A 25,066-nucleotide genomic window follows, 5' to 3' on the forward strand; every position below is an offset into this window, starting at 1 on the left:
TTCAGGTGGGGCCCGGGCCGCTTCAGAACCCCCAACCAAAGTAGGATCAGAAACACACACACCTTTATTGAGGAGTTCTCCATTCACAGAGGATCACTACATCAAAGACCAACACCACCTTAAAAGAAAGGAAAAGCAGCGCCGGCACCTGCTGCTCGCCGTGCGGACAGAACTGTGGACAGAACTGTGGACACGTTTGTTCGTTTCTGAGAGGATCAGAAACCCAACTTTAAAACACGTGTACAGTCAAAGTGATGAGGACCTCACAGGAGGACAAATGATGGCTTCCAGCCTCGTAGCAGGACCTGAGGCCAGCAGCTGGAGACGCTTTAAAAGAGCAGTTCCATGTTGTGCAGACCAGAAGAGAATCACTTTTCTTTAGCAAAGCTGTCAGTTTCATTCTCTTTTACACATCTTCTGCTGTGGGGGGGTCCCGTGTGGATGGCTGGAGCAAACAGTTCTCTCTTTGAACAACAGGCTGGAGCTAGTCCAGGCGCTGGATGAGTTTCTCCTCCATCATACAGAAGAGGGCGACGTGGGACAGGTCAGAGATGAAGGCGTCACAGGCTCGTCTACCGACTCCCTTACAGCCTCTGAGGTCCAACAGAGTCAGAGAGGAGAGACGCTTCAGGTAGGACAGGCAGCCGTCCGTCAGCTCACTGCAGCCTGCACACACACACACACACACACATCTTTTACTGCCTGCTGTGCATGTGACTGATCCAGTGTGTCCCGACTCTTAAAAACATGAAATACTCTCCAGTTCTGCAGCAAGAAAAATGCGTTTTTTCAATCAGAAGTCTGAGTCCGCAGGTCTGACCTCTAAAGGCAGGGTCTCATGGTGTCGGGGGTCCACTGAGGACACGACAGTCATGACTGCATCTTATGCACAGATTCACAAAGCAAAGAAACCACTGCGGAGTGGAGCCAACAAAAGCGGCCGTATCTAAGCTAATGTGCGTCCTCACAGATCCCAGGATCCCAAGCACCTGAAACTACTACAGAGGAGCTCAGATGGAGGTTAGAGGGGTGTGTGCTGGCACCCACCTGCCAGTGTGAGCTCGCTCAGGTTGTTGCGGGTGTGGGTCCCAGGGGCTGCCAGCAGGGCAACAGAAGAATCCGTTACGTCCCTGCAGTGGGCCAGGTCCAGCCTCTCCAGCTGGGGCATGTGGCGCTGCAGCAGCCTCAGAGTCGACTCACTGACATCCAGACCAGACAGATGCAGAGTCACCATGTTCCTCAGCCTGCTGCGGGACGACTCCAAACCTACCGAGACAACGAGGTCATTTCAGCTACGCCAGCATCAGCTGCTAGTTTCCAGTGTGCTGCCACTTACCAGGCGGGCTGATGAGCTCTTTAATCTGGGCATCTTTAATGCCTTCACACCACCGCAGGTCCAGCAGCCTCAGCTGGGGCAGCGTGGGAGAGACCAGAGCTGCCAGGCAGGACCAGGGCAGTCCAGTGACCCTCAGCTCCCTCAGACCTGAGGACACAAACAGACCGAGATGGGACAAGAGGATCTGTGAGTTCATGAGGGTCGTGCTGCTGTATCAGAACCACATCAACGGCACCATCTCCTCCTCCAGCCAAAAAAACTAACATTTCCTGGGTGTCCATTTCAGTACCTGGGAGTCTGGTGAGCAGGCAGTTGAGCTGTCTCCTGGCCAGGGGGGTCCAGGACAGGTCCAGGGAGGTGGGCTGGCGTTTAATGATGCCTGCCAGCGCCTGGTTACTGAGCGGGCTGCAGCGACTCACATCGATGTGACTCCACAGACGTTTGTCACAGCTCCTACAGACATGGGAGCAGCAGTTACAGGCAGCATGCAGCACACACAGATGGGCCGAGCGGGGGAACGTACCATTTGTACCACGCCTTACAGACGCTCATGCAGGCCAGCAGCTCAGCCCTGTTTAGGTGCCTGAACACAGACACCCACACCTCCTTCTCGCCTCCTCTATCACTGCCCACATCTTTGAAGGATGGCAGGGACAGTAAGGATGGAGACAGGGCGGAGGACGCAGGAGCACCAGCCTCTTCTTCCTCTGATGAAGACGCAGAGTGAGCTCTAGTACCTCTGTCGCCATGGATACCTCGCAGACGAGGCCTGCAAAACAAGACAACCCACAAGCATAAAATTGGTGGTCAGAACAGCAGGGAAGTGAGCCGACCCATATAAAGGGCCGTCTGCAGAAAGCCTCCGGTCCTTCTCCTCATGTTGGAATGAGGCCTGAGATGAAGCCATGTTTGGACTGACAGTTACTCAGATGGTCTAAAGTGAGTCTCAGATCCAGATTCTCTTTGCAGAGGAGTGTGAATGACACTTTGGTTAGCTTTGGGTCACCTGGAAGTGTGCATTTGTGCCATCCTTTTACGAAAACCCAAATCTACTCGTTAGTATTTAGTGTAGCTGCTGAGGTAATTAATCGTGCAGCGACTTCCATTTCCTGTAAGTGTTTTCACTCTCCTTTGGAGCCTCTGCTGCATCCCCAAAGTTTGTTCCTTTTAAGTATTAAAGCAAAAGTTCATATTCATCTGTGGATGATTTAAGAAAAGAAGAATAAAAATGCAGACTGAAAATCATTGTCTGAGGAAGAGGAACTGAAGATCAACCACAAGCTTCCTCTGTGGGATGCATCACCATAGCAACTCGTGCTGGAATCTTAACCTCCTGTGATGAACAGGGGTTGGATAACTGTTGTCTGATCAGCTCCTTGAGCTTCATGGTGTTTAAGAGCAGCTTGTTCCACCTCACCATTGAATTGAAGAAAAAATGGTGGGGGGCATTCCCAGGCTGTCAGGCAGGACAGCGATCCACGGAGCTTCCTGGCTGCTCTGTATGCAGCACAGCACTGTGGACCTGCTGGAGCTGCTGGAGCTGCAGGTAAACTGGTGAGGGGGAAACCTGGGTGGGAACAAATGTGGGTCTGGACCAGCTGCTCCAAGCGCCTCATGATCATTGGATAGTCATTGAAGCTGCTAATGGTGTTCTCCTTTGGGAGGGGGGGCACTTTAAACGGGGTGGAATGGCAGCCCGAGACTCAGACAGGTTCAAGGTGTTGGAGAAGACCCCCAGCAGCTGATCCACACAGACCTGCAGCTTTCCTCAGGTTCAGCCTGCCTGGAGTTGTTGCTCAGAGGCCATCGGATCGGATTAATGGCTAAATTACAATAAGACTCACGCGTCATCTGACAACAAAACAGATGGGATTACTCTCGATGGAATTAAGACCCTGAGATAACTCCATCCAAATGTACGCTGAATGGTGAGCTATAAGTGAGCTGTACCTGCCAGGACCTCTTGGAGTGAGACCGTCCGCTGTGAAGTCGCCAGTTCTGAGTCGTGACGGTTTAGAAAGAGCCGCCTTCCTCTGGACGAAGCCCTGCTGAGCACCACCTCCACCTGGCCTCGGACCCATGGCTGCTTCAAGCTTCGGAACTATGGAGCCTGAACGGTGAAAACAGACCTCCTTCACTCATGGATCGTTGTGGGTTCTGCGAGATAACCCCTAAATGACCTCAGTTCAAAAGAACAGGCTTCGCCACATTTCCAGTGTCACATAAATGCAGTAAGAAAGAAATCCAGCAAAGCACACATCTAACGTGTCAGCTTCCTGCAGAGCCGCTCCCTTGCCTGTGATTGGACAAGCATGGAGCCACTGGTCTGACCCTCAGTAGTAAAAGGTTGAGCTCACACCTCATCTGTTGCACAGCGCAGCCTCCTTTCTAAAACTGAAGTGTGAATAAGAGAAGCCCTAACCCTGGATGCTATTCCACATTTTCTTCATGTTTTTAGGATATTCTACATTTTGTATCATTTTTTGGAATTCCCCCATTGTTATTAGTATGTCATTAATACAATTTTGAAAAGTCAATTTGGTTCAATTTTGTTAACTTCTCCCATATTGATAATTTCTTACCCCAAATTTAACCACTTACTCCTCATTTGCATGCCCTCCCCTGCCATTTACCCTCACCCTAAGGTCACAGGATCATAGCCCTAACCTTAAATCCCCCCCCCACCCCTTTTACTCTAACACAATAAAATTAATTTTCATAATTCTAACCATTCTCCTAAAAATTAACGTTGTCACCCTAAATTTAACCACCTACTCACCCTTTTTATGCCCTCCCCTGCCATTTACCCTCACCCTAAGGTCACAGGATCACAGCCCTAACCATAAGTTATTCCCTTGGCTCCACCACGGGAAAATTAATTTTCATAATTTTCGCTAAAGCTAACTTTTTTTGCCCTATATCTGACCACCTGCTCCCTTTTTCTTATGCCCTTCCCTTCCATTTACCCTTACCCTAAGTCCTTCCCCTGGCTCCACCACGGGAAAATTAATTTTTATCATTTTCCCAAAAATTTACGTTTTTGCCCTAAACCTGCCTTAAATTAGCCCTAACACCTAAGTCTCCCAGAACCATTTCTTTTACACTTCCTATCTCATTTCTGTCCATCCTCTCTCTCCTTCTCTACCCCCCCCCCCCCTCCACATACACAAACCAGGGGTCTCGAGCCCACTGCATACAGCCCACACTCAAACACCTGCACCACTCACCTCTAAGGTTAGAACATAACCCACCCTCCTCTCTCTCTCTGTCTCTCTCGTGTTAATCAGAAAATATTCCACCCATGACATCATGAGTGCATGTCCTGCTGGCTGACAGTGTGGGTGGTACCCGCTCCCCCTTACTTACCAGAGTGCCTGTGGGCTTTGTGGGGCTGCTGCAGAGTCACCGTCAGGTAGGAGCCACTCAGCAGCTCGTCATTCAGATCAGACACCAGGAGCACCGGGGGCTCCGGGTCTGAATCCCAGCGCCCCTCCTCCTCCGCCTCGTCCTCATCCTGTTTGTCCTCTTCGTCTTCCACTGTGTCCATCTCCTCGTCTTCGGGGTCGAACTCCTGCCCCTCGCTGTCGTCGTCATCATCTTCATCGTAGTCAGTCCTGCGTCTCCTCCGGTGTCGACGCTGCAGCCGCTCTTTGTCTCCTTCACTGTCGCCCTCTTCTTCTTCTTCTTCATCTTCATCGTCGTCGTCGTCATCGTCTTCATCATCTTCGTCGTCGTCGTCATCATCATCATCCGACTCCTCAGAGTCGTCTCCTCTTCGCTGCATCCTGGAGCCCCCCCGCAGCCTCACGCCGCGCCCTCTCCGCCCGGCCTCCCTCACGCTCATCCCCCTCTTCAGCTTGAGGATGGAGGTGGAGCTGGGAGTCACCAGCCCTCCTCTGCTCCCTCTGTGGGAGGAGCCTCCCCTCAGCAGGCCTCTCCTGTTGGCACCAAAGGGCCTCCTGGAGGCGTGCCCCCCTCCCCGTGCAGGGAGCATCATCTTCCTCCTCTGAGATGCTGCGGAGATCACAGCCGAATACAAGAACGAGTGAGAAGCCAGGAGCAAATTCAAAGGTTATTCGGGTGATCTTTTAAAAAGACTGACCTTCATCATCGTCGTCACTGGCGGAGTCTTCTCCATCACGGCTGTGCAGCTGTCGGCGGTAAATCTTTGCCATACGAGCGTCCAGCAGAGAAGAAGATTTCCTTTTCTGGACAGGAGTGGAGGAAAAGGAATGTGAAATGGTCTTTGAAGTTGAATCTGTCAGGACAAACTCACAGTTTAGTGTCATTTCAAGCTCCGAAACCATCCCAGTGGCTCCATCGCATGCTCCCAAATGAGCAGGAACACGACTGTCACAGCCATGCTTTCAGAGCCACACGCAGCGTTCAAAACTAATCATTTGGAGCTTTCTTAACAGTGGAAGTGACAGGTGAATGCTCCACACGTTGGAGCTTTACAATCTGTTCCTCAGTCACACAAAAGCCTGAAAGCACTCGTTGCCATGACGTTGATGAGGAATGAAGTGAAGAACATGCAGAAATGCCATGCAGCTTTACTGAGGAGGGCAGCAGGACAGTCCAACGGTCTTTTTCTCTCACGTGTACGTCTCAATCATGTTGGGACTATAGAACCCTGGCTACCATACACTGCCACACAGCATCACATTAGGGAAGCCGGCCCATTTTTCATCTTCATTTTATGCAGCACATTATATTCACTCCAGTCTATAACAAAGTTTGAACCAAACTGAATCAAATGAAAAGAAGTGTGCTTGTGGGGGAAATGAAGCATAAAGCTGCCACATCCAGCACTAAAACACTCAGAAAGAAATCCAGTGGTACGTCACTGAGTTGGAGACTGAGGCAGCTGCCAACACAGAACTGTTTAATCACCTCAGTCTGCAGCTTGTTGAGAACATACTAATGCATCATTCCAAGTTCATATAGCAACCCTATATCCAAGGGGGGGTTCACAGTCGAACATGGCTGTGAGTCAACTTTCAAGAAATCTGAAGCTTTCTTAATTTGCTACAACACAAAATGCAGCTGACTGAAGGACCCGGGTACACAGACTTGTGCTCATCATCTGAGAATAACACGGAGCACAAGAAAAGCAGCTTTCTCTTCTTCTCTTTTCCCTCAAGCCAACAGAAGAGCAGCAGGGAAAACACCCAAAGACAGTTCAGTCAGAAGGTCCACATGACAACACACAAGGCTGTGCAGCCCAGATGCTGTGAACACAGCTGCTCACAGATCCAGATGTGTACAGATCCACACAGTGCTGACTAACAGCTACAAAGAAAGAAGATCCAACAGTGTGACAGAACCAGCACCGCTCCTGTGTTAGCTGACAGGAAGTAGTTCTCCGTCACCAGCAGCAACCTCTACATCTTCCTCTGAAAAAGATGGAAAGGATAAACGGGGTGGGAGCACACGACAGACAGGTGGGTCTCCAGCTGATTGGCTGAGAAGGTAGAGGGGCTGCCACCAATAGTAGGGATGCGGAGGAGGAGGGAGAAAACCACAGCAGACAATCTCCCCATCCTGCTGTGATCCCACAGGACCCCTAATGTAGCAGAGGGCCCTGGACCCAGCCTGAGAACCAGTCTGTGGGGAAGGATGTGCTGCTGGTGAGCAGCAGCCATCGATTCATCTGACAGTTACATAAAAACAGCATCAAGAAGCTAAAGAAAAACTGAAATCATGGAAAACAAACAGGAAACACAAAGCCATTAGCTTTGAGACACTGCACCCAGGTGTGTGTGTGTGTGTGTGTGTGTGTGTGTGTGTGGGCCAGGCTGATGCCTGCTGGAGATAACACCGACCTCTCGCTCAGTGATCCCCTGGACACACTTTGGACACTCCCAACAGCTGGGCAGGTCTTTGTTCACCACTCCTTCACCCTGAACCTGCAGAGCAGCATCAGAGAAGTGAGTCACACCTGCTCCCAGGTCAGAAGACAACACGAGGTTGAAAAACAAGGACCCTATAAGCCCAAAACATGGCTTATAGGGCCGTTTAAAGGAGAAAGTTCACGTGCTGGAATGGAAGCATGCTGCTGTGTGACAGATGTACCGTGAGGCAGGCAGGATGGACGATCTGAGCGCAGTTGGAGCATTCCATCAGAGTCAGGGAAGGGTCTCCAGTCTCCTCCTGATTAGGCTCCTTACAGATCTCACACACTGCTGAGAGAGGAAGGCCCGGCTGGACAAGACAGAAGACAGGCACAGGTCATTAGATTTATCCTCACGAGCTGCTGTAGGTGGAACAGGACATAAATGGAGCTTCTTTTTAAAGTAACATTCAGCTATTTTCACAGTGGGCCAACATTTCTACTTCGATTTAAGAGGAAAAGACAGACAGGCACCAACATCTATACAATCGAACATTAAACTTCAACGTGTTGTTCACAGAACAAACATGTCTGCCAAAAACACTCCTCCTGCGGGCGTTTGTGCACAACATTTCATGCCAATACACAGGATAATATGGTGAAAACCTTTCTGTTAAACATATTCAACCCTGTAAATAAGAAGAATTCATGCAGTCTAAATGTGCAACAACCAAACCCTACTGTTGCAGAAAGCTCTCACACATCACTCAGTTTGTACTGAGGTGAACAGAAAACTACAGTTTTATACAGCCTGGCAGGGATTTGGCTTTTAATTGCCATTCTTAGCACTTCACCTTGTTGTTTTCTCAGTTTCAAAGCAAAAGAACCTGTTGTTTTCCAAAAGTTAACTGAAAAACAACTTTGAATCGATACTTTTAGTTAATTCACCTTTACTGTAGATGATTCTAAAGGAATGTTTAGGGGAAAAAAAAAAAAGAGGATTCCTTACAGAGAGGCACTGTCGCAGCACACAGGTCTGCTTGAGCTTCCCTGGCCCCCCAAACTTCTTCATGTCTCTGCAGAAGTTACAGTCTCCACACTCTGGTCTCATACAGGCCTCACAGCGCTTACATCTGCAGGAGGGAGCACATGGCAGCGGGGTAAGGCATAAGCTCAAACTACTGGTCACCTCTTTGAACAAACATTACTCGCCAAGCAAAGATGAACAGGGAATTAACGACCACTTTAAGGCATTTTAGAAGGACTCCTCTGAACACTGCAGAGAGGCAGGCAGAAGATTTCTTTAGGAAGGTCAGAGTTCCTGTGTTAGAGGATGCGGACAGAGACCACATAGAGGAAGGTATACAGCTAACGGAGATGGAACAGGCTGCCAGGCAAAGTTCGAGGGCCCGATGGATTCCATCGACATTGCTCTCTTATATTGTTCCTCTTCTTATGCAAAGCCTATGATGAAGCCTTCAGGGTTAAAGCCCTTCCTCCAACAATGCGACAGGCCACCATGTCTCAAGAGGGATAAAGACCCATTACAATGAGTCTATGCCAGACCAAAAGCTGTGTGGTTATTTTTTAATCACATGTGATTTTATTTCATTTTAAATACCTCACACCTGCATGTACAGATTTTGGAAATTGTGTGCAAATGCCTTGGATTTGTTAAGTGTTTTTATAATGCGAATATGTTCTCTCACACACACACACACACACACACGTCTGTCTGTCTGTTACCTGACCCTGCGCCGTCTCAGCACAGACATGGAAGAGGCTGGTTTCTGAGGTCGTGGGATGATGGGTGTAGAGGCCAGTTTAGGACGAGCAGGTGGTGGTGGAGGAGGCGGAGGCTGATACCAAGAGGGCTGGTGGAGGCGAGCAGAAAAGAATCAATACATCGGATATCTAGTTGGATCCAGGGGCCAGATGAAGTTGTGGAGGAAATATTTTAACCCTCAACTTCAGAGATTACCCTGAACCTTAGGGGCGGGGCTAACATTACAGATTGGTACAGTATTCCCACAGTTGCATTTTCACTTTATGGCTCAGTCATCTTGTCCATAATCTTCCCCCAAATCTCATAAAAATGTGTTAACATGAAAGATTAACTAGAGAATTTGGAATTTTTTGCTGCTTGACTCTCCCCTACAGTTTTGGGATGCAACACCACAGTGATAGCATCAAATTCTTGTTAGCTCTGCACATGTACAGTCAAACACATCGATTTGTCATCATGTTGGAGAAGTCATAAAAACGCCATCAAAAGCACAAAAACGCCATGCAGCCGTAAAGCACAACAGAGGTGCAGGGCTGGGAACAAAGCTGTGATAGGCACATTCCTGAGGCAGAGCGAACTAAAGTCAATGCAGGTTTAAGGCTCAAACTTTTAAAAACATTTAAACCTCTCATGGACAATGACATGATGCCGGACCTTTAGTTGGGTGCAGATCCATTGAAACATAGAAAGATGACTGACTAAGAAAACAGGCACATCTCCACCATCACTGATGTTATTGGGATTAAAGGAACTGCATTAGGCTGGTTTAAGTCATATTTATCTGATAGATTCCAGTTTGTTCTTGTAAATGAAGAATCTTCCTCACACATTGGAGTAAGTCATGGAGTTCCTCAGGGTTCTGTGCTTGGACCGATTCTTTTTACTTTATACATGCTTCCATTAGGTAACATTATCAGACAGCATGGCATAAATTTCCATTGTTATGCTGATGATACTCAGCTGTACTTATCTATGAAACCAGATGAAACCTACAGGTTGGTCAGACTACAAGCCTGTCTTAAAGACATAAAGACCCGGATGACTCAGAACTGTCTGCTTTTAAATTCAGACAAAACTGAAGTTGTTCTCTTTGGACCCGAGCGCTTCAGGGAGAAACTGTCTAGTTATATAGTTACTCTAGATCATATTTCCTTGGCTTCTAGTTCTACAGTGTGGAACCTTGGAGTTATTTTTGACCAGAATTTATCATTTGACGCACATATAAAACTGGTTTCTAGGACTGCCTTCTTTCACCTTCGTAATATTGTTAAATTCAGGAACATCCTGTCTCAGGGTGATGCAGAGAAACTAGTTCATGCATTTGTTACTTCAGGACTGAACTACTGTAATTCCTTATTATTGGGCTGTCCCACATATTCTCTGAAAAGCCTCCAGCTGATCCAAAATGCTGCAGCCAGAGTTCTGATGAGAACTAACAGCAGAGATCATGTTTCTCCAGTTTTAGCTTCTCTTCATTGGCTCCCTGTTAAATTCAGAATAGAATTTAAGATTCTTCTCCTCACATATAAAGTTCTTAATGACCGAGCTCCATCATATCTTAAAGATCTCATTGTAAGATATTTTCCTAACAGAGCACTTCGCTCCCAAACTGCAGGTTTACTTGTTGTTCCCAGAGTTTCTAAAAGTAGAATGGGAGGCAGAGCCTTCAGTTATCAGGCCCCTCTCTTGTGGAATAAGCTGCCAGTAAATGTCTGGGAAGCAGACACCCTTTCCACTTTAAGATCAGGCTGAAACTTTCCTTTTTGATAAAGCTTATAGTTAGGGATGGCTCAGGTGACCCTGAAACATCCCATAGTTAAGCTGCTATAGGCTTAGACTGCTGGGGGACCTCATCTGTCACACCTTTCCTCACTTTGCTCTCTTTTTCCTCCTGTTTAATTTCTCAAATGATTTTATGTCCATGTGACATTATTGTGGTTATTAACTTGTGTTTCCCTGTTCCAACAGGTATCCTTTGAATGGTGTTATGGTGTTTATCCCCCCTCTTTTCCCTCTTTTCTGTCTTCTCAAACCCCAGCTGGTCGAGGCGGATGGCCACCCTTCCTGAGTCTGGTTCTGCCAGAGGTTTCTTCCTGGTTCTGGTTCTGTCAGAGGTTTCTTCCTGGTTCTGGTTCTGCCAGAGGTTTCTTCCTGGTTCTGCCAGAGGTTTCTTCCTGGTTCTGGTTCTGCCAGAGGTTTCTTCCTGTTAAAGGGAGTCGTTCCTTTCCACAGTCCCTCAGGCTCAGGACGGGAGATTGGACTGAAGACAAGTTTCAGTGCAATCTGTTGGTTTCCTTAGCTAGGATATTGTTTTTTTTTTTTAAATTGGCTCTATATGAATTAACTGGATTATTTTTAAATTAATTAATTGGATTTCATTAGATTATGATTACAATTAATTAAACTCTAATTGGCTTGAATTGGACTTTATTATTTAAGTGCCTTGAGATGGCATTTGTTGTGATTTGGTGCTTTATAAATAAAACTGAATTCAATTTAATTCAATGTCGGAACCAGGGGAGATGGCAGCCATTACCTCTACATGAAATGTACAGGTGGACTCTGACATTTTTAACTCATTCCATCAAGCCAAAGGATGTTTGGTAATGCTGAGCTCATGTTTCAGGATGATGATGCATCTCGCCACAGAGCACAGATGGTCCTGCACCTGGCGTCTGGGAAGGAGGGACCGGGCCTGATTAAACGTTCCCTGTAATCTTTCGTAGATTTCTTGTCTGTGGCAAAGTTCCTGTGTTGGACACAGAGCTTAAAAGTAAAGACTGCTTACCCTCTTTGGCCACTTGACAATGGGTCTTCCTGTGTAGGACAGTTTGGGATTGTCGTTAGCATGTTCTTTCAGGAGTGCCTGCAGGACAACAAAAACCAAGGAGGGTGAAGTGGAAAATGCAGGGAAGGACATCTTCATACATCAAAAACGAACATCAGAGTAATCACACGTAGTTGGACAATACCTTGACATGTGTAATGAGCACAGAGGCATTCTGGATCCCTGCTGGGACACACTTCTTGTTGGATGGCAGTGCCTCAAGTTTACCCAGCAGGTTCCAGAGTCCCTCCAGCTCCAGAGGAGTCAGGTGGACTTGAAGTGCGGGTCTGTCAGACTGCTGTCCGGGCGACTCCTCATCCCTGTCCCCCCCTTCCTCCTGCTGCTCCATCCCCTGCTCACTGACTGCATCTGAGCCAGAGGGGCGCTTCAGACCTTCCACAAGGACAGAGATCCATTCATCTACAACTCCACTGCAGAAAGGAGTCATTCTGTACCTCACATATTCCTGCTTAATTGTTTGAAATGCAGCCGTTAGAGCAACACTGAGATCCAAACATTAACAGAAATTTCCATCAACACATGCCGAGTCTCCCACACAGTGGATAGACAGTCTGTAAAACATGATAATTAAGCAGAATAATGTGCAAACACACACACACACACACACAGAATTAACACCAGGTGTTGAACAAAACCCTCTTTAAGCTCTAAAAAAGTCATTTTGTACACTACAATGCTTCCTGAATTATGGATTCAATTCTAAGTTCGGCGACGTTTCAAATGTGATGGTTTTCATCAGACTAAGAAACACCTGAGGACATCCCATACATTTCCAAATGTGATTCAGGTTCAGATTCAGTCAGCAACTCAAGCATCACAGGACCAAAACATCAGGAGGGAACCATCACATAGGCACGTGGGAACTACAGAGAAACAAATAATTGTATAGCTGTGCCAATGATGGAAGTGTCTAGTAGGGGTGGGGAAAGAAAAAAAAAAATAGATTTTTCTCCCGGAAAAAACAAAACTTCGGCCTTGCTGTAAAGGTGAGACATTAGCAGAGAGCGGGACGAAAGCTGACAATGGCGGACGCAGACCACCAGAATTAAGACCAGCACCCATACCTTTTAAATCCAATGTTTTGATACTTTGGACTGCCGTTCCTAAGCTCTTCCACGAGGTGAAGTCAGGTGTCAAAGAAGAGCTGAGCAGGGCTGAACGAGTTGCTCTTACCTGCGACGCCTGGACCTCACGGGCACAGAGTCGTGTGTCACCTTCACAGCCCACGACATCGCAGAGGACGTCCTCTCATGTCCTCCCAACAAGGGCCATGTCAGAGTGTCACACAGGGGCAAACGTTGCTGAGCTTCTTCGTAACGTAGCAGCCGAGCGGGACATTTCACAGAGAGATGCTGCCTTATGCTTGTGTGTGGCTGTGTGTTTGTGTGGTTTCAGGGGTTATGGCCGAATCCTTGCTTCTTCTTCCGGTCACAGTTAACAACAGTAACCAATGACAACCGAGGTGGAGCAGCTGTATTTGCAGCTGGAGCTCATCAATATGAAGACCAAATGCTTAAATTGCAAATGTTGAAGCAGGCGACAGAGAAGACGTTTGCGGGGGTGGTCTGTACGACCGGCCGAGGCTGAACGGGTGAATTTACAACACTGGTTCCCCCACTGAGGACCTGGATGAACAAATGCACTTTAGATACTTTCGAATGTCCGCGGGCTGATTTGACGAGCTTCTTGGCCGTGTTCAGCCATTAAGACCGGAAAAAGCAGCTGCTGGAAATGACGTTCTGAGCGGACCAATCACAGCCCTTACGGCCCGCGTCAACGTGACGTGCAGTTAGGATTTTTGGAGGTGCGGGCGACGGCGGAGGGGTCCACGTTGACGCCGTTGAAATGACGGAGAAGTCTAAACTACGCTTTAGTCACAGACAACGCAGCTGCTGTTGCTGCACAGCTTTCTTCACATCAAGTGCTACACGCACACCCTCAACCTGGCCTCCCAGCATGCACCGAAGCTGCCGGCTGCACGCGAGCGGCGTGTGGCAGGGTTTCCCCACAGAAGTGCTACAGCACTCCATGCTTTGGAGCAAAAACAAAAGTGGAGCTCCCTGTGCACAGACTGGTGACAGACGGAGCAACACGTTGGAAGGGTGCATTTGACATGGTTGAGCGTCACAGCTGCACTACTTTCCCCAGATGTAAGAAAGACATCAGCACCGTCACCGAGTCTGATATGTCAGATGCAGGACTTTATCCAGGCACTGCAGCCAGTTAAGGTGGCTACATGCGTCATGTTGAGGCGAGTCCAGCTCCAGTTTCTGCTGGACCGGTCCATTTAACTGGACCACTGCTGGAACTCACCGAACACACCACATCTCCACCACCTGAACATGGTGTGTGTGGAAAGTAAAAATAAAGCCGCCAGCAGCTCTCACACAGTCACCATATCCTTGTTACGAGTCCTTCTGTCCCTGCATTCAGCCACATGGAAGTGAAAGAATGAATAAAGGGAAGAGAAGACGGACAGAACTCTGGAGCATGAAAGAGAGCCACGACCATCTGAGTCCAGTTGAGAGTTCACATGAAGGAGTGATTCAATCCCAAACCTCATTATTCTTCACATGCGTCTGCTTTTCTACAGCAGTGAGTATTACAGCACCTACACACCAACATGTGCTCCAACAAAGACGACAGCACTTCTTATAGCAATCATATTTACAGCATGCCACCCCCCAGCCAAAGAGAGAAAATGTTCAACTAATCTTTTACCCCCTGGGGAAACAGTTTTTGGTCCAATGGAAGATTGAAATTTGGATGATGACCCCATGTCTAAAGCCGAGGAGCCAGCCAGTGAGAGCAGCTTCAGCTTTCACAGCACATAAGCCCAAGCATGGCTGCGTACGTACCTATCCCCAGAGAGTGCTTCTGAAACTCAGCAGTGAGGTAGGACGTCCTGGTTAGGCTGAAGATGTAGCGCTCCAACACGTACCAGCACATCTCATAAAAGAAGGGGTAACGGAACTTCACTGGAACCTGAGGTGGAGGCGAGAGGACAACTCTGAGATCCATCACGTGCGCCACTGACTCCTCTCAGGGCAGCGTGTTTGCACCTACCCGTGTCCTGTCCTCGATATTACAGATGTTCAGCTGCATAGGGATGTTGAAGCTGTGCAGGAAGTTTCCTCCAAACACCATGGAGTCCACAGGGGTGTAGACAGCATGAATCCAACCTGAGTATTGGCCACACACATCAGCACTATGTCATGTTGAAATGCTTCAGCACGTGCGTGTCCAGTTCAACAAGTACCTGATGGTATGATGAAGGTGCAGCCCTGCTTCAGTTCAATCCTCTGGCAGTCAGATGCTCGATCTCCCAGGAATACGTCTCCTTGTTTCCCTGACAGCACCCAGTTCTCATACAGCTCCAGGTTCGGGTGGGTTGGCGGGATCAGCCAGAACACCTGAAAACACACCCCCAAGTGACCATCACCACAAACTGCAGCCAACATCCAGCTGTCGACAGAGAAAACAAACAGTCTGCCAAAGCAGGATTCACATGGTGATCTTCATTTAGGAGGCAAGAAGCAGAAATGTGTGTTAACCCCCCCCAGTCCCACCTTGCTCCCTCTGAGTATGTGATACCACACCGAGGTGCCTCCAAAGTCGATATGAAAGTCTGTGTAGCAGCCCTGGACACTCATCAGACAGTATCTGTGGGGAAACGGCATCGTTCAGTCCAATTGTTTCTCCTCACATTGACTCAGCCATGTGTGCACAGTCTGAGGTCATACTTCTGCACTTTGGGGTACTGCATGTCATTGATGCAGTTGGTCGAGTCTCTCTGTCTCTCTTTCAGGTGACGAGGCCACATGTTGTCCACCCAGTCTATGAGATCCACCTGCACTCAGAAATATGAAGGGACAACACTGATCACACTCATGGTTCAGTGGGTTTCAGATGACAGAGATGCCCAACAATGAGTGAGTGCACGTACTGTGGCAGGTCTCCTGACCAAGTTCTCCAGCTTGGTGTGGCTGAACTCCAGACTGATGACATTATAGAGCTTGTCTCTCTGAGACGGAGGGGTCTCAAAGTAACGTGTCCACTGGGCCATGGACATCTCTGTCCCCTTCTGAGTGCTCACATCCATCACATCAATCATACGTCTGCTTCCTGTGTGTGTGGGGGGGTCTGTTAGTCACAGGACAGCAGAAACTCCTGCTCTGACAGCACAGTTCCACTCACTCATCCCTCAACAGTTCCACTACATAAGATCCAATCATGTGAGTACCAGAGTTTTGTACTTCAACTGGTTCTTAATACGAAGAGCACGAGAGTCAGCTCCAGATCCCACAAGTGAAATTTGATTTTGTTTGAGTCTTGAATTTGAAATAAATGTACACAGCTGCTAAGAGATACACTGTACTGTAAGTAATAAACTGAAGCTCATAGCTTGACCTTACCAACGAACATCTTCACATCATTGACACTGAAGTCAGGATCAGGCATCCTACAGAAGCACAGGTTGGTCAACGTGTTAGAGGGCTCATGTTGTTTAGTTTGTGCATCATTTCATGGCAGTGGAGATCTCTAAAGAAACAGATGTTTGAACCAGTAAATGAGGGAAAATAAAGAGTGCTCCTACTTCATTCCGAGTCCCTCCGGCTTCTCAAAAATGACTGGGTCCCTCAGGCCACTTTTCTGGATGTACTCATAGGAGAAATCTGAGAAATTCAAAACAAGGTTTGAACACTGTCATTTCACAGCAAACATTGTTCCATCACCGACTCCTGAGTGACACTGCAACATCCAGATGTGGCAGAACATCTCAAACATCCAGCTGCCCATTCAAAGAAAGACAGTGACGGGTTTCACACCAGCACAGCTGAGAACATCTGTGACAAACTGACGGAGAACGCTACAAAACGCCCAGTCCAAACTTTTTCTGCAGCTCAGATGATGTCACAGGACACGCTGCAGAAAGTACGCTGTGACATCACTGCTTTGTGCACAACAATCATGGCGGATGAGGCAGTGCATGTGTGAAAATAGCTGGTGACAGCTGTGTCCCACTGGCTTTGACACACTGAACTGTGAATGTTGAGATATTTGATTTAAGTTTTAGTATTAAAGTTAGCTTAAAGTATTTCCAACATGAGAAGCTTCTCGCCCTCCAACAATGTGACATCACTGTGCTTTCTTACCGCTTCCCTCCATCCGGACAACGCGGTCAGAACTGAACCTCAGACTGCTGACTTTCTCCTCCAGGTCAAACGTCCTCCTTCCCTCAATCTCCTCATCCGAGATGCCGTCATCATGGTATCGCCGTCTGGTACCAGCCCTCTGTGGTGTGGGGGCAGAATAAGAGACATGAAGAAGACAGGCATCTACAACACAAAGAAGTGCTCATAACAAGAGGAGAACTGAATACAAGAGACACAAAGATATGATCACAGGGTCACATCTTCCTCGCTGACACCAAGAGAAGCCACAGGGGCTCCCAGATTATGACACAGGGACCCCTGCTCCCTCCTGTGCACCATCAGCTGTCCACCTTTTCCATGAGGTCTGTGCTGTGTTCCAGCAGAGTAATGATGTGGCTTCATACAGTGTGCTCCTGCCAGCTGAGGGACCATTTCAGTTCTGTTGTGCACCACTTCTGAACAAGATACTTTTTAAAACCAACCACATCTAATGATACCCCACACAGATTTCATCTGCAGCACATGTAGCACCGGTTTAAAGCAGCTGAAAGGGGTAGTAAAGAGTCACAGCTGCAGCACATGAAACACATGCAGCACCGGTTTAAAGCAGCTGAAAGGGGTAGTAAAGAGTCACAGCTGCAGCACATGCAGCACCGGTTTAAAGCAGCTGAAAGGGGTAGTAAAGAGTCACAGCTGCAGCACATGTAGCACCGGTTTAAAGCAGCTGAAAGGGGTAGTAAAGAGTCACAGCTGCAGCACATGTAGCACCGGTTTAAAGCAGCTGAAAGGGGTAGTAAAGAGTCACAGCTGCAGCACATGTAGCACCGGTTTAAAGCAGCTGAAAGGGGTAGTAAAGAGTCACAGCTGCAGCACATGTAGCACCGGTTTAAAGCAGCTGAAAGGGGTAGTAAAGAGTCACAGCTGCAGCACATGTAGCACCGGTTTAAAGCAGCTGAAAGGGGTAGTAAAGAGTCACAGCTGCAGCACATGTAGCACCGGTTTAAAGCAGCTGAAAGGGGTAGTAAAGAGTCACAGCTGCAGCACATGTAGCACCGGTTTAAAGCAGCTGAAAGGGGCAGTAAAGAGTCACAGCTGCAGCACATGTAGCACCGGTTTAAAGCAGCTGAAAGGGGTAGTAAAGAGTCACAGCTGCAGCACATGAAACACATGCAGCACCGGTTTAAAGCAGCTGAAAGGGGTAGTAAAGAGTCACAGCTGCAGCACATGCAGCACCGGTTTAAAGCAGCTGAAAGGGGTAGTAAAGAGTCACAGCTGCAGCACATGTAGCACCGGTTTAAAGCAGCTGAAAGGGGTAGTAAAGAGTCACAGCTGCAGCACATGTAGCACCGGTTTAAAGCAGCTGAAAGGGGTAGTAAAGAGTCACAGCTGCAGCACATGTAGCACCGGTTTAAAGCAGCTGAAAGGGGTAGTAAAGAGTCACAGCTGCAGCACATGTAGCACCGGTTTAAAGCAGCTGAAAGGGGTAGTAAAGAGTCACAGCTGCAGCACATGTAGCACCGGTTTAAAGCAGCTGAAAGGGGCAGTAAAGAGTCACAGCTGCAGCACATGTAGCACCGGTTTAAAGCAGCTGAAAGGGGTAGTAAAGAGTCACAGCTGCAGCACATGTAGCACCGGTTTAAAGCAGCTGAAAGGGGCAGTAAAGAGTCACAGCTGCAGCACATGTAGCACCGGTTTAAAGCAGCTGAAAGGGGTAGTAAAGAGTCACAGCTGCAGCACATGAAACACATGCAGCACCGGTTTAAAGCAGCTGAAAGGGGTAGTAAAGAGTCACAGCTGCAGCACATGTAGCACCGGTTTAAAGCAGCAGAAAGGGGCAGTAAAGAGTCACAGCTGCAGCACATGCAGCACCGGTTTAAAGCAGCTGAAAGGGGCAGTAAAGAGTCACAGCTGCAGCACATGTAGCACCGGTTTAAAGCAGCTGAAAGGGGTAGTAAAGAGTCACAGCTGCAGCACATGAAACACATGCAGCACCGGTTTAAAGCAGCTGAAAGGGGTAGTAAAGAGTCACAGCTGCAGCACATGAAACACATGCAGCACCGGTTTAAAGCAGCTGAAAGGGGTAGTAAAGAGTCACAGCTGCAGCACATGAAACACATGCAGCACCGGTTTAAAGCAGCTGAAAGGGGTAGTAAAGAGTCACAGCTGCAGCACATGTAGCACCGGTTTAAAGCAGCTGAAAGGTGTAGTAAAGAGTCACAGCTGCAGCACATGAAACACATGCAGCACCGGTTTAAAGCAGCTGAAAGGGGTAGTAAAGAGTCACAGCTGCAGCACATGTAGCACCGGTTTAAAGCAGCTGAAAGGGGTAGTAAAGAGTCACAGCTGCAGCACATGTAGCACCGGTTTAAAGCAGCTGAAAGGGGTAGTAAAGAGTCACAGCTGCAGCACATGTAGCACCGGTTTAAAGCAGCTGAAAGGGGTAGTAAAGAGTCACAGCTGCAGCACATGAAACACATGTAGCACCGGTTTAAAGCAGCTGAAAGGGGCAGTAAAGAGTCACAGCTGCAGCACATGTAGCACCGGTTTAAAGCAGCTGAAAGGGGTAGTAAAGAGTCACAGCTGCAGCACATGAAACGCATGCAGCACCGGTTTAAAGCAGCTGAAAGGGGTAGTAAAGAGTCACAGCTGCAGCACATGTAGCACCGGTTTAAAGCAGCTGAAAGGGGTAGTAAAGAGTCACAGCTGCAGCACATGTAGCACCGGTTTAAAGCAGCTGAAAGGGGCAGTAAAGAGTCACAGCTGCAGCACATGAAACGCATGCAGCACCGGTTTAAAGCAGCTGAAAGGGGTAGTAAAGAGTCACAGCTGCAGCACATGTAGCACCGGTTTAAAGCAGCTGAAAGGGGCAGTAAAGAGTCACAGCTGCAGCACATGTAGCACCGGTTTAAAGCCGCTGAAAGGGGCAGTAAAGAGTCACAGCTGCAGCACATGTAGCACCGGTTTAAAGCAGCTGAAAGGGGTAGTAAAGAGTCACAGCTGCAGCACATGTAGCACCGGTTTAAAGCAGCTGAAAGGGGTAGTAAAGAGTCACAGCTGCAGGGTCACAGCTACAGCACATGTAGCACCGGTTTAAAGCAGCTGAAAGGGGCAGTAAAGAGTCACAGCTGCAGCACATGAAACACATGTAGCACCGGTTTAAAGCAGCTGAAAGGGGTAGTAAAGAGTCACAGCTGCAGCACATGTAGCACCGGTTTAAAGCAGCTGAAAGGGGTAGTAAAGAGTCACAGCTGCAGCACATGAAACACATGTAGCACCGGTTTAAAGCAGCTGAAAGGGGTAGTAAATAGTCACAGCTGTAGCACATGTAGCACCGGTTTAAAGCAGCTGAAAGGGGTAGTAAAGAGTCACAGCTGCAGGGTCACAGCTACAGCACATGTAGCACCGGTTTAAAGCAGCTGAAAGGGGCAGTAAAGAGTCACAGCTGCAGCACATGTAGCACCGGTTTAAAGCAGCTGAAAGGGGTAGTAAAGAGTCACAGCTGCAGCACATGAAACACATGTAGCACCGGTTTAAAGCAGCTGAAAGGGGTAGTAAAGAGTCACAGCTGCAGCACATGTAGCACCGGTTTAAAGCAGCTGAAAGGGGTAGTAAAGAGTCACAGCTGCAGCACATGAAACACATGCAGCACCGGTTTAAAGCAGCTGAAAGGGGTAGTAAAGAGTCACAGCTGCAGCACATGTAGCACCGGTTTAAAGCAGCTGAAAGGGGTAGTAAAGAGTCACAGCTGCAGCACATGAAACACATGTAGCACCGGTTTAAAGCAGCTGAAAGGGGTAGTAAAGAGTCACAGCTGCAGCACATGTAGCACCGGTTTAAAGCAGCTGAAAGGGGCAGTAAAGAGTCACAGCTGCAGCACATGTAGCACCGGTTTAAAGCCGCTGAAAGGGGCAGTAAAGAGTCACAGCTGCAGCACATGTAGCACCGGTTTAAAGCAGCTGAAAGGGGTAGTAAAGAGTCACAGCTGCAGCACATGTAGCACCGGTTTAAAGCAGCTGAAAGGGGTAGTGAAGAGTCACAGCTGCAGGGTCACAGCTACAGCACATGTAGCACCGGTTTAAAGCAGCTGAAAGGGGCAGTAAAGAGTCACAGCTGCAGCACATGAAACACATGTAGCACCGGTTTAAAGCAGCTGAAAGGGGTAGTAAAGAGTCACAGCTGCAGCACATGAAACACATGTAGCACCGGTTTAAAGCAGCTGAAAGGGGTAGTAAAGAGTCACAGCTGTAGCACATGTAGCACCGGTTTAAAGCAGCTGAAAGGGGTAGTAAAGAGTCACAGCTGCAGCACATGTAGCACCGGTTTAAAGCAGCTGAAAGGGGCAGTAAAGAGTCACAGCTGCAGCACATGAAACACATGCAGCACCAGTTTAAAGCAGCTGAAAGGGGCAGTAAAGAGTCACAGCTGCAGCACATGAAACACATGCAGCACCAGTTTAAAGCAGCTGAAAGGGGCAGTAAAGAGTCACAGCTGCAGAGTCACAGCTGCAGCACATGTAGCACCGGTTTAAAGCAGCTGAAAGGGGTAGTAAAGAGTCACAGCTGCAGCACATGTAGCACCGGTTTAAAGCAGCTGAAAGGGGTAGTAAAGAGTCACAGCTGCAGCACATGTAGCACCGGTTTAAAGCAGCTGAAAGGGGTAGTAAAGGGTCACAGCTGCAGCACATGAAACACATGTAGCACCGGTTTAAAGCAGCTGAAAGGGGCAGTAAAGAGTCACAGCTGCAGCACATGTAGCACCGGTTTAAAGCAGCTGAAAGGGGCAGTAAAGAGTCACAGCTGCAGCACATGAAACGCATGCAGCACCGGTTTAAAGCAGCTGAAAGGGGTAGTAAAGAGTCACAGCTGCAGCACATGCAGCACCGGTTTAAAGCAGCTGAAAGGGGCAGTAAAGAGTCACAGCTGCAGCACATGCAGCACCGGTTTAAAGCAGCTGAAAGGGGCAGTAAAGAGTCACAGCTGCAGCACATGCAGCACCGGTTTAAAGCAGCTGAAAGGGGCAGTAAAGAGTCACAGCTGCAGCACATGTAGCACCGGTTTAAAGCAGCTGAAAGGGGTAGTAAAGGGTCACAGCTGCAGCACATGTAGCACCGGTTTAAAGCAGCTGAAAGGGGCAGTAAAGAGTCACAGCTGCAGCACATGCAGCACCGGTTTAAAGCAGCTGAAAGGGGCAGTAAAGAGTCACAGCTGCAGCACATGTAGCACCGGTTTAAAGCAGCTGAAAGGGGCAGTAAAGAGTCACAGCTGCAGCACATGCAGCACCGGTTTAAAGCAGCTGAAAGGGGTAGTAAAGAGTCACAGCTGCAGCACATGTAGCACCGGTTTAAAGCAGCTGAAAGGGGCAGTAAAGAGTCACAGCTGCAGCACATGCAGCACCGGTTTAAAGCAGCTGAAAGGGGCAGTAAAGAGTCACAGCTGCAGCACATCATTACGTCCTGGATGCAGATATTATAGGTACATAAATGTTCAGAACCACACAATGGGCCAGCTGTATTTCACAGCTTGTTCTACTGTGATGATTCCTCTGGTGTAAGACCGTCATGGCAGAGCGGCCCAACACAGACTGATTGAGGGAACCAGCAGAACATTCAAGCAAATTGTGGGAAATATGACAGGGAAGCGGGCTGCACGGTGGTGTGGTGGTTAGCACCGTCACCTCACAGCACTTTCTGTGTGGAGTCTGCATGTTCTCCCCGTGTATGCGTGGGTTCTCTCCGGGTTCTCCGGCTTCCTCCCACCATCCAAAAACATACATGTCAGGTTAATTGGTGACTCCAAATTGTCCGTAGTCGTGAGTGTGAGCGTGCATGGTTGTTTGTCTCTATGTGGCCCTGTGACGGACTGGCGACCTGTCCAGGGTGTACCCCGCCTTTCGCCCGATGGGATAGGCTCCAGCCCACCCGCTACCCGATTAACGGACTGTCGGTATAGAAAATGGATCGATGTCAGGGAAGCAAGAGGACCAGATTAGACCTCAATGCCACAAAAATCCACACTGAAGCTCATCAAGTTCATGTTGGAAGAGGAAACCGAGAGAGAGAGAGAAACTCCCCGGCATTGTACACATCATGTCAGCGGCTGCTTCAGCTACCGTCCAATCAAATCCACCCAGCAGGCGTTCCCCAACATAAGCAGTGTCCTGAGGTCCCATCTGAGAGACCAAAGTGCTCCCACTCAGACAGGCTGGCCATGGCTCTGGTGTTTATTAGGAAGACTGGTGGCATGCGCTTATAGACATTATGCTGTATATGGATATATATTATAGATAATTAAAACCTAGTATATAGCTTGAGACAAAGTTTGCAGGCTTGATAGGGTGCTTCCATGGAGGCACCTGCAGTTGTGCTTTACTCAAACACTTCTCTTAGGTCTTTACTAACACATCTACAGCCTCACTCACATCAGATGCTGACTCGAAAAACTCAGTCACAATGAGTGCTTTTGCAACCTCCGTGTTTAGTTCTTGTTTTGCATTCTGGTCCTAATCCAAACTTACCAGTCTTTTGCTGTGTCGTGGCTTTGAAAAATCCATTTTCAGAGGAAGAAACGAGACGCGGTACAGAAATGGAACATTTCCATAGGACCACGTTAACCTGCCCCGTGGCGCCACATGGCTGTTTGTTGGTCAACACGAAGCTGGGCGGCGGCGTGTGTCCGGGGCTCAGCTCAGCATTAGAGGCTGAGCCTCACTGCCAAACTTTTTAAAAAGTCACCGACCGACCCTCTGCTAAGCTAACAGAGTTCACAGATGCTCTGCAGACGCGTTATCCGCTCCAGCTCTGACTCACAGCTACGTTATCAGTTTAATTAGTCCACAACAGAACTACGGTAACTGTGGATTAACTTTTACATCAGATCATCATTCTCATAAAATCAAGACCGACAGAAGCTTTGTTCCACAGCTTCACTTATTAAAGTCGAGCATTGCTAATGGTTGACACACTGGAGGACGTCCTGTTTATGCCAACAGTAACCTCAACATGAACTCAGGTCAGACTATAACAGTTAGCTGAACCCAGAGAAGTCCAACTGCAAGAAAAGGACTGCTTTGTTAATGCGGGACAGCATAACAACTCCGAACAACCGCCATTTTCTGTTTCACCGTGAAATTACTCTACATCCCGCCCACAAACGTATTCTAGGCCAATCACAGACAGCGCTACAGGCCGCTCATTGAACTATAGCGATGTCAGTCACCGTGAAACAAATGTAGCCTACGATTGGACAAGAACACCCAATAGACACGTAAAGGAGCTGAAAAGCAACCAATAACACGACACCTACCGAAAGAGCTCACACCATATTGGTTGATCTGTTAAACCAGATTAATAAGTGGATGAACACACACTCGGTCAAGAATAGTAGCCAATCGCATTATGATTTGACGCCATAGCCTCCACCCCGTTACCCAAATATAACTCGTAATTTTTCAGAAATAACCCAAATTATACTCAAATTTCAACCTTTGGTGGTTCTTACCCCCATAGCTTCAGAGATCCAACAGCTTCAGTTCACCTTAAGTAATCCGACAGGTATAACACTTTCTGTGGGATGTCACCTCTCCAAACGCTCACATCGCAGACACACGCTTTGTACAATTCGCTTCAACAAGGAAGTGTCCGCAGCTCCACAAATGGAAGCGCAACTTGGCCCAGATGATGTTTATTGGCTGGAACGTTTTCTTTGACTCTTCGGATTGGTCAAAAGGGTGTGTCACTCAAACGTATACGGCTAGACTACGGCGAGCGGGAGGACCAAAGATCACCGTGCGAGCTATACTTTTGCTTTACAACTGAAATGAATAAGTACGCTAACGCAAAATACACAAGAGATTCATTTTATTTTGTCAACAAGCGGACAAAGCTACAAGATACGTACAAATAACAACCTGCGCCCTCCTAATCTTAAACAGGTTCATGAGCAGGCAGACAGTCACACAATGTCTTGGTCATACTACCTAATGACATCCATGAGCTAAGTGCTCTCTGAGTCTTCCTCATTTCCAGCCTGCTTCGTTTGAGTCCACACTTAACATCACATATTTCATTTGAAATGATTTTAAGGTTGAAATATTAATCTTAATAGAATAG

The 25,066-nt window shown here is 48.1% G+C and overlaps 1 protein-coding gene across 2 annotated transcripts; it reads right to left on the bottom strand.

The window, feature by feature from the left end:
- kdm2aa (lysine (K)-specific demethylase 2Aa) lies at positions 1–24,606 on the bottom strand. 2 transcript variants are annotated; one of them, XM_072383674.1, is made up of 24 exons: positions 24,456–24,606; positions 16,960–17,098; positions 16,401–16,479; positions 16,219–16,265; positions 15,750–15,928; positions 15,547–15,653; positions 15,373–15,466; positions 15,063–15,216; positions 14,870–14,985; positions 14,662–14,788; positions 11,928–12,175; positions 11,744–11,821; positions 8,916–9,043; positions 8,179–8,302; positions 7,412–7,540; positions 7,162–7,245; positions 5,439–5,544; positions 4,703–5,350; positions 3,287–3,446; positions 1,860–2,105; positions 1,626–1,789; positions 1,337–1,483; positions 1,048–1,266; positions 1–666 (listed from the first exon to the last, which is right to left on the bottom strand). In XM_072383674.1, exons 1-24 carry the CDS (start codon positions 24,459–24,461, stop codon positions 485–487), a joined length of 3,711 nt encoding a protein of 1,236 aa, XP_072239775.1. In that variant the 5' UTR covers positions 24,462–24,606; the 3' UTR covers positions 1–484. The 2 variants fall into 2 exon arrangements, with proteins under 2 accessions (XP_072239775.1, XP_072239774.1); XM_072383673.1 differs by lacking the exon at positions 24,456–24,606 and adding an exon at positions 23,473–24,073.
- Positions 24,607–25,066: the final 460 nt, after the last annotated feature.

The sequence above is a fragment of the Leuresthes tenuis genome, unplaced genomic scaffold (genome assembly GCF_036924035.1).
Source record: "Leuresthes tenuis unplaced genomic scaffold, fLeuTen1.0.hap1 SCAF_4, whole genome shotgun sequence".
Classification (NCBI taxonomy): Eukaryota; Metazoa; Chordata; class Actinopteri; order Atheriniformes; family Atherinopsidae; genus Leuresthes; species Leuresthes tenuis.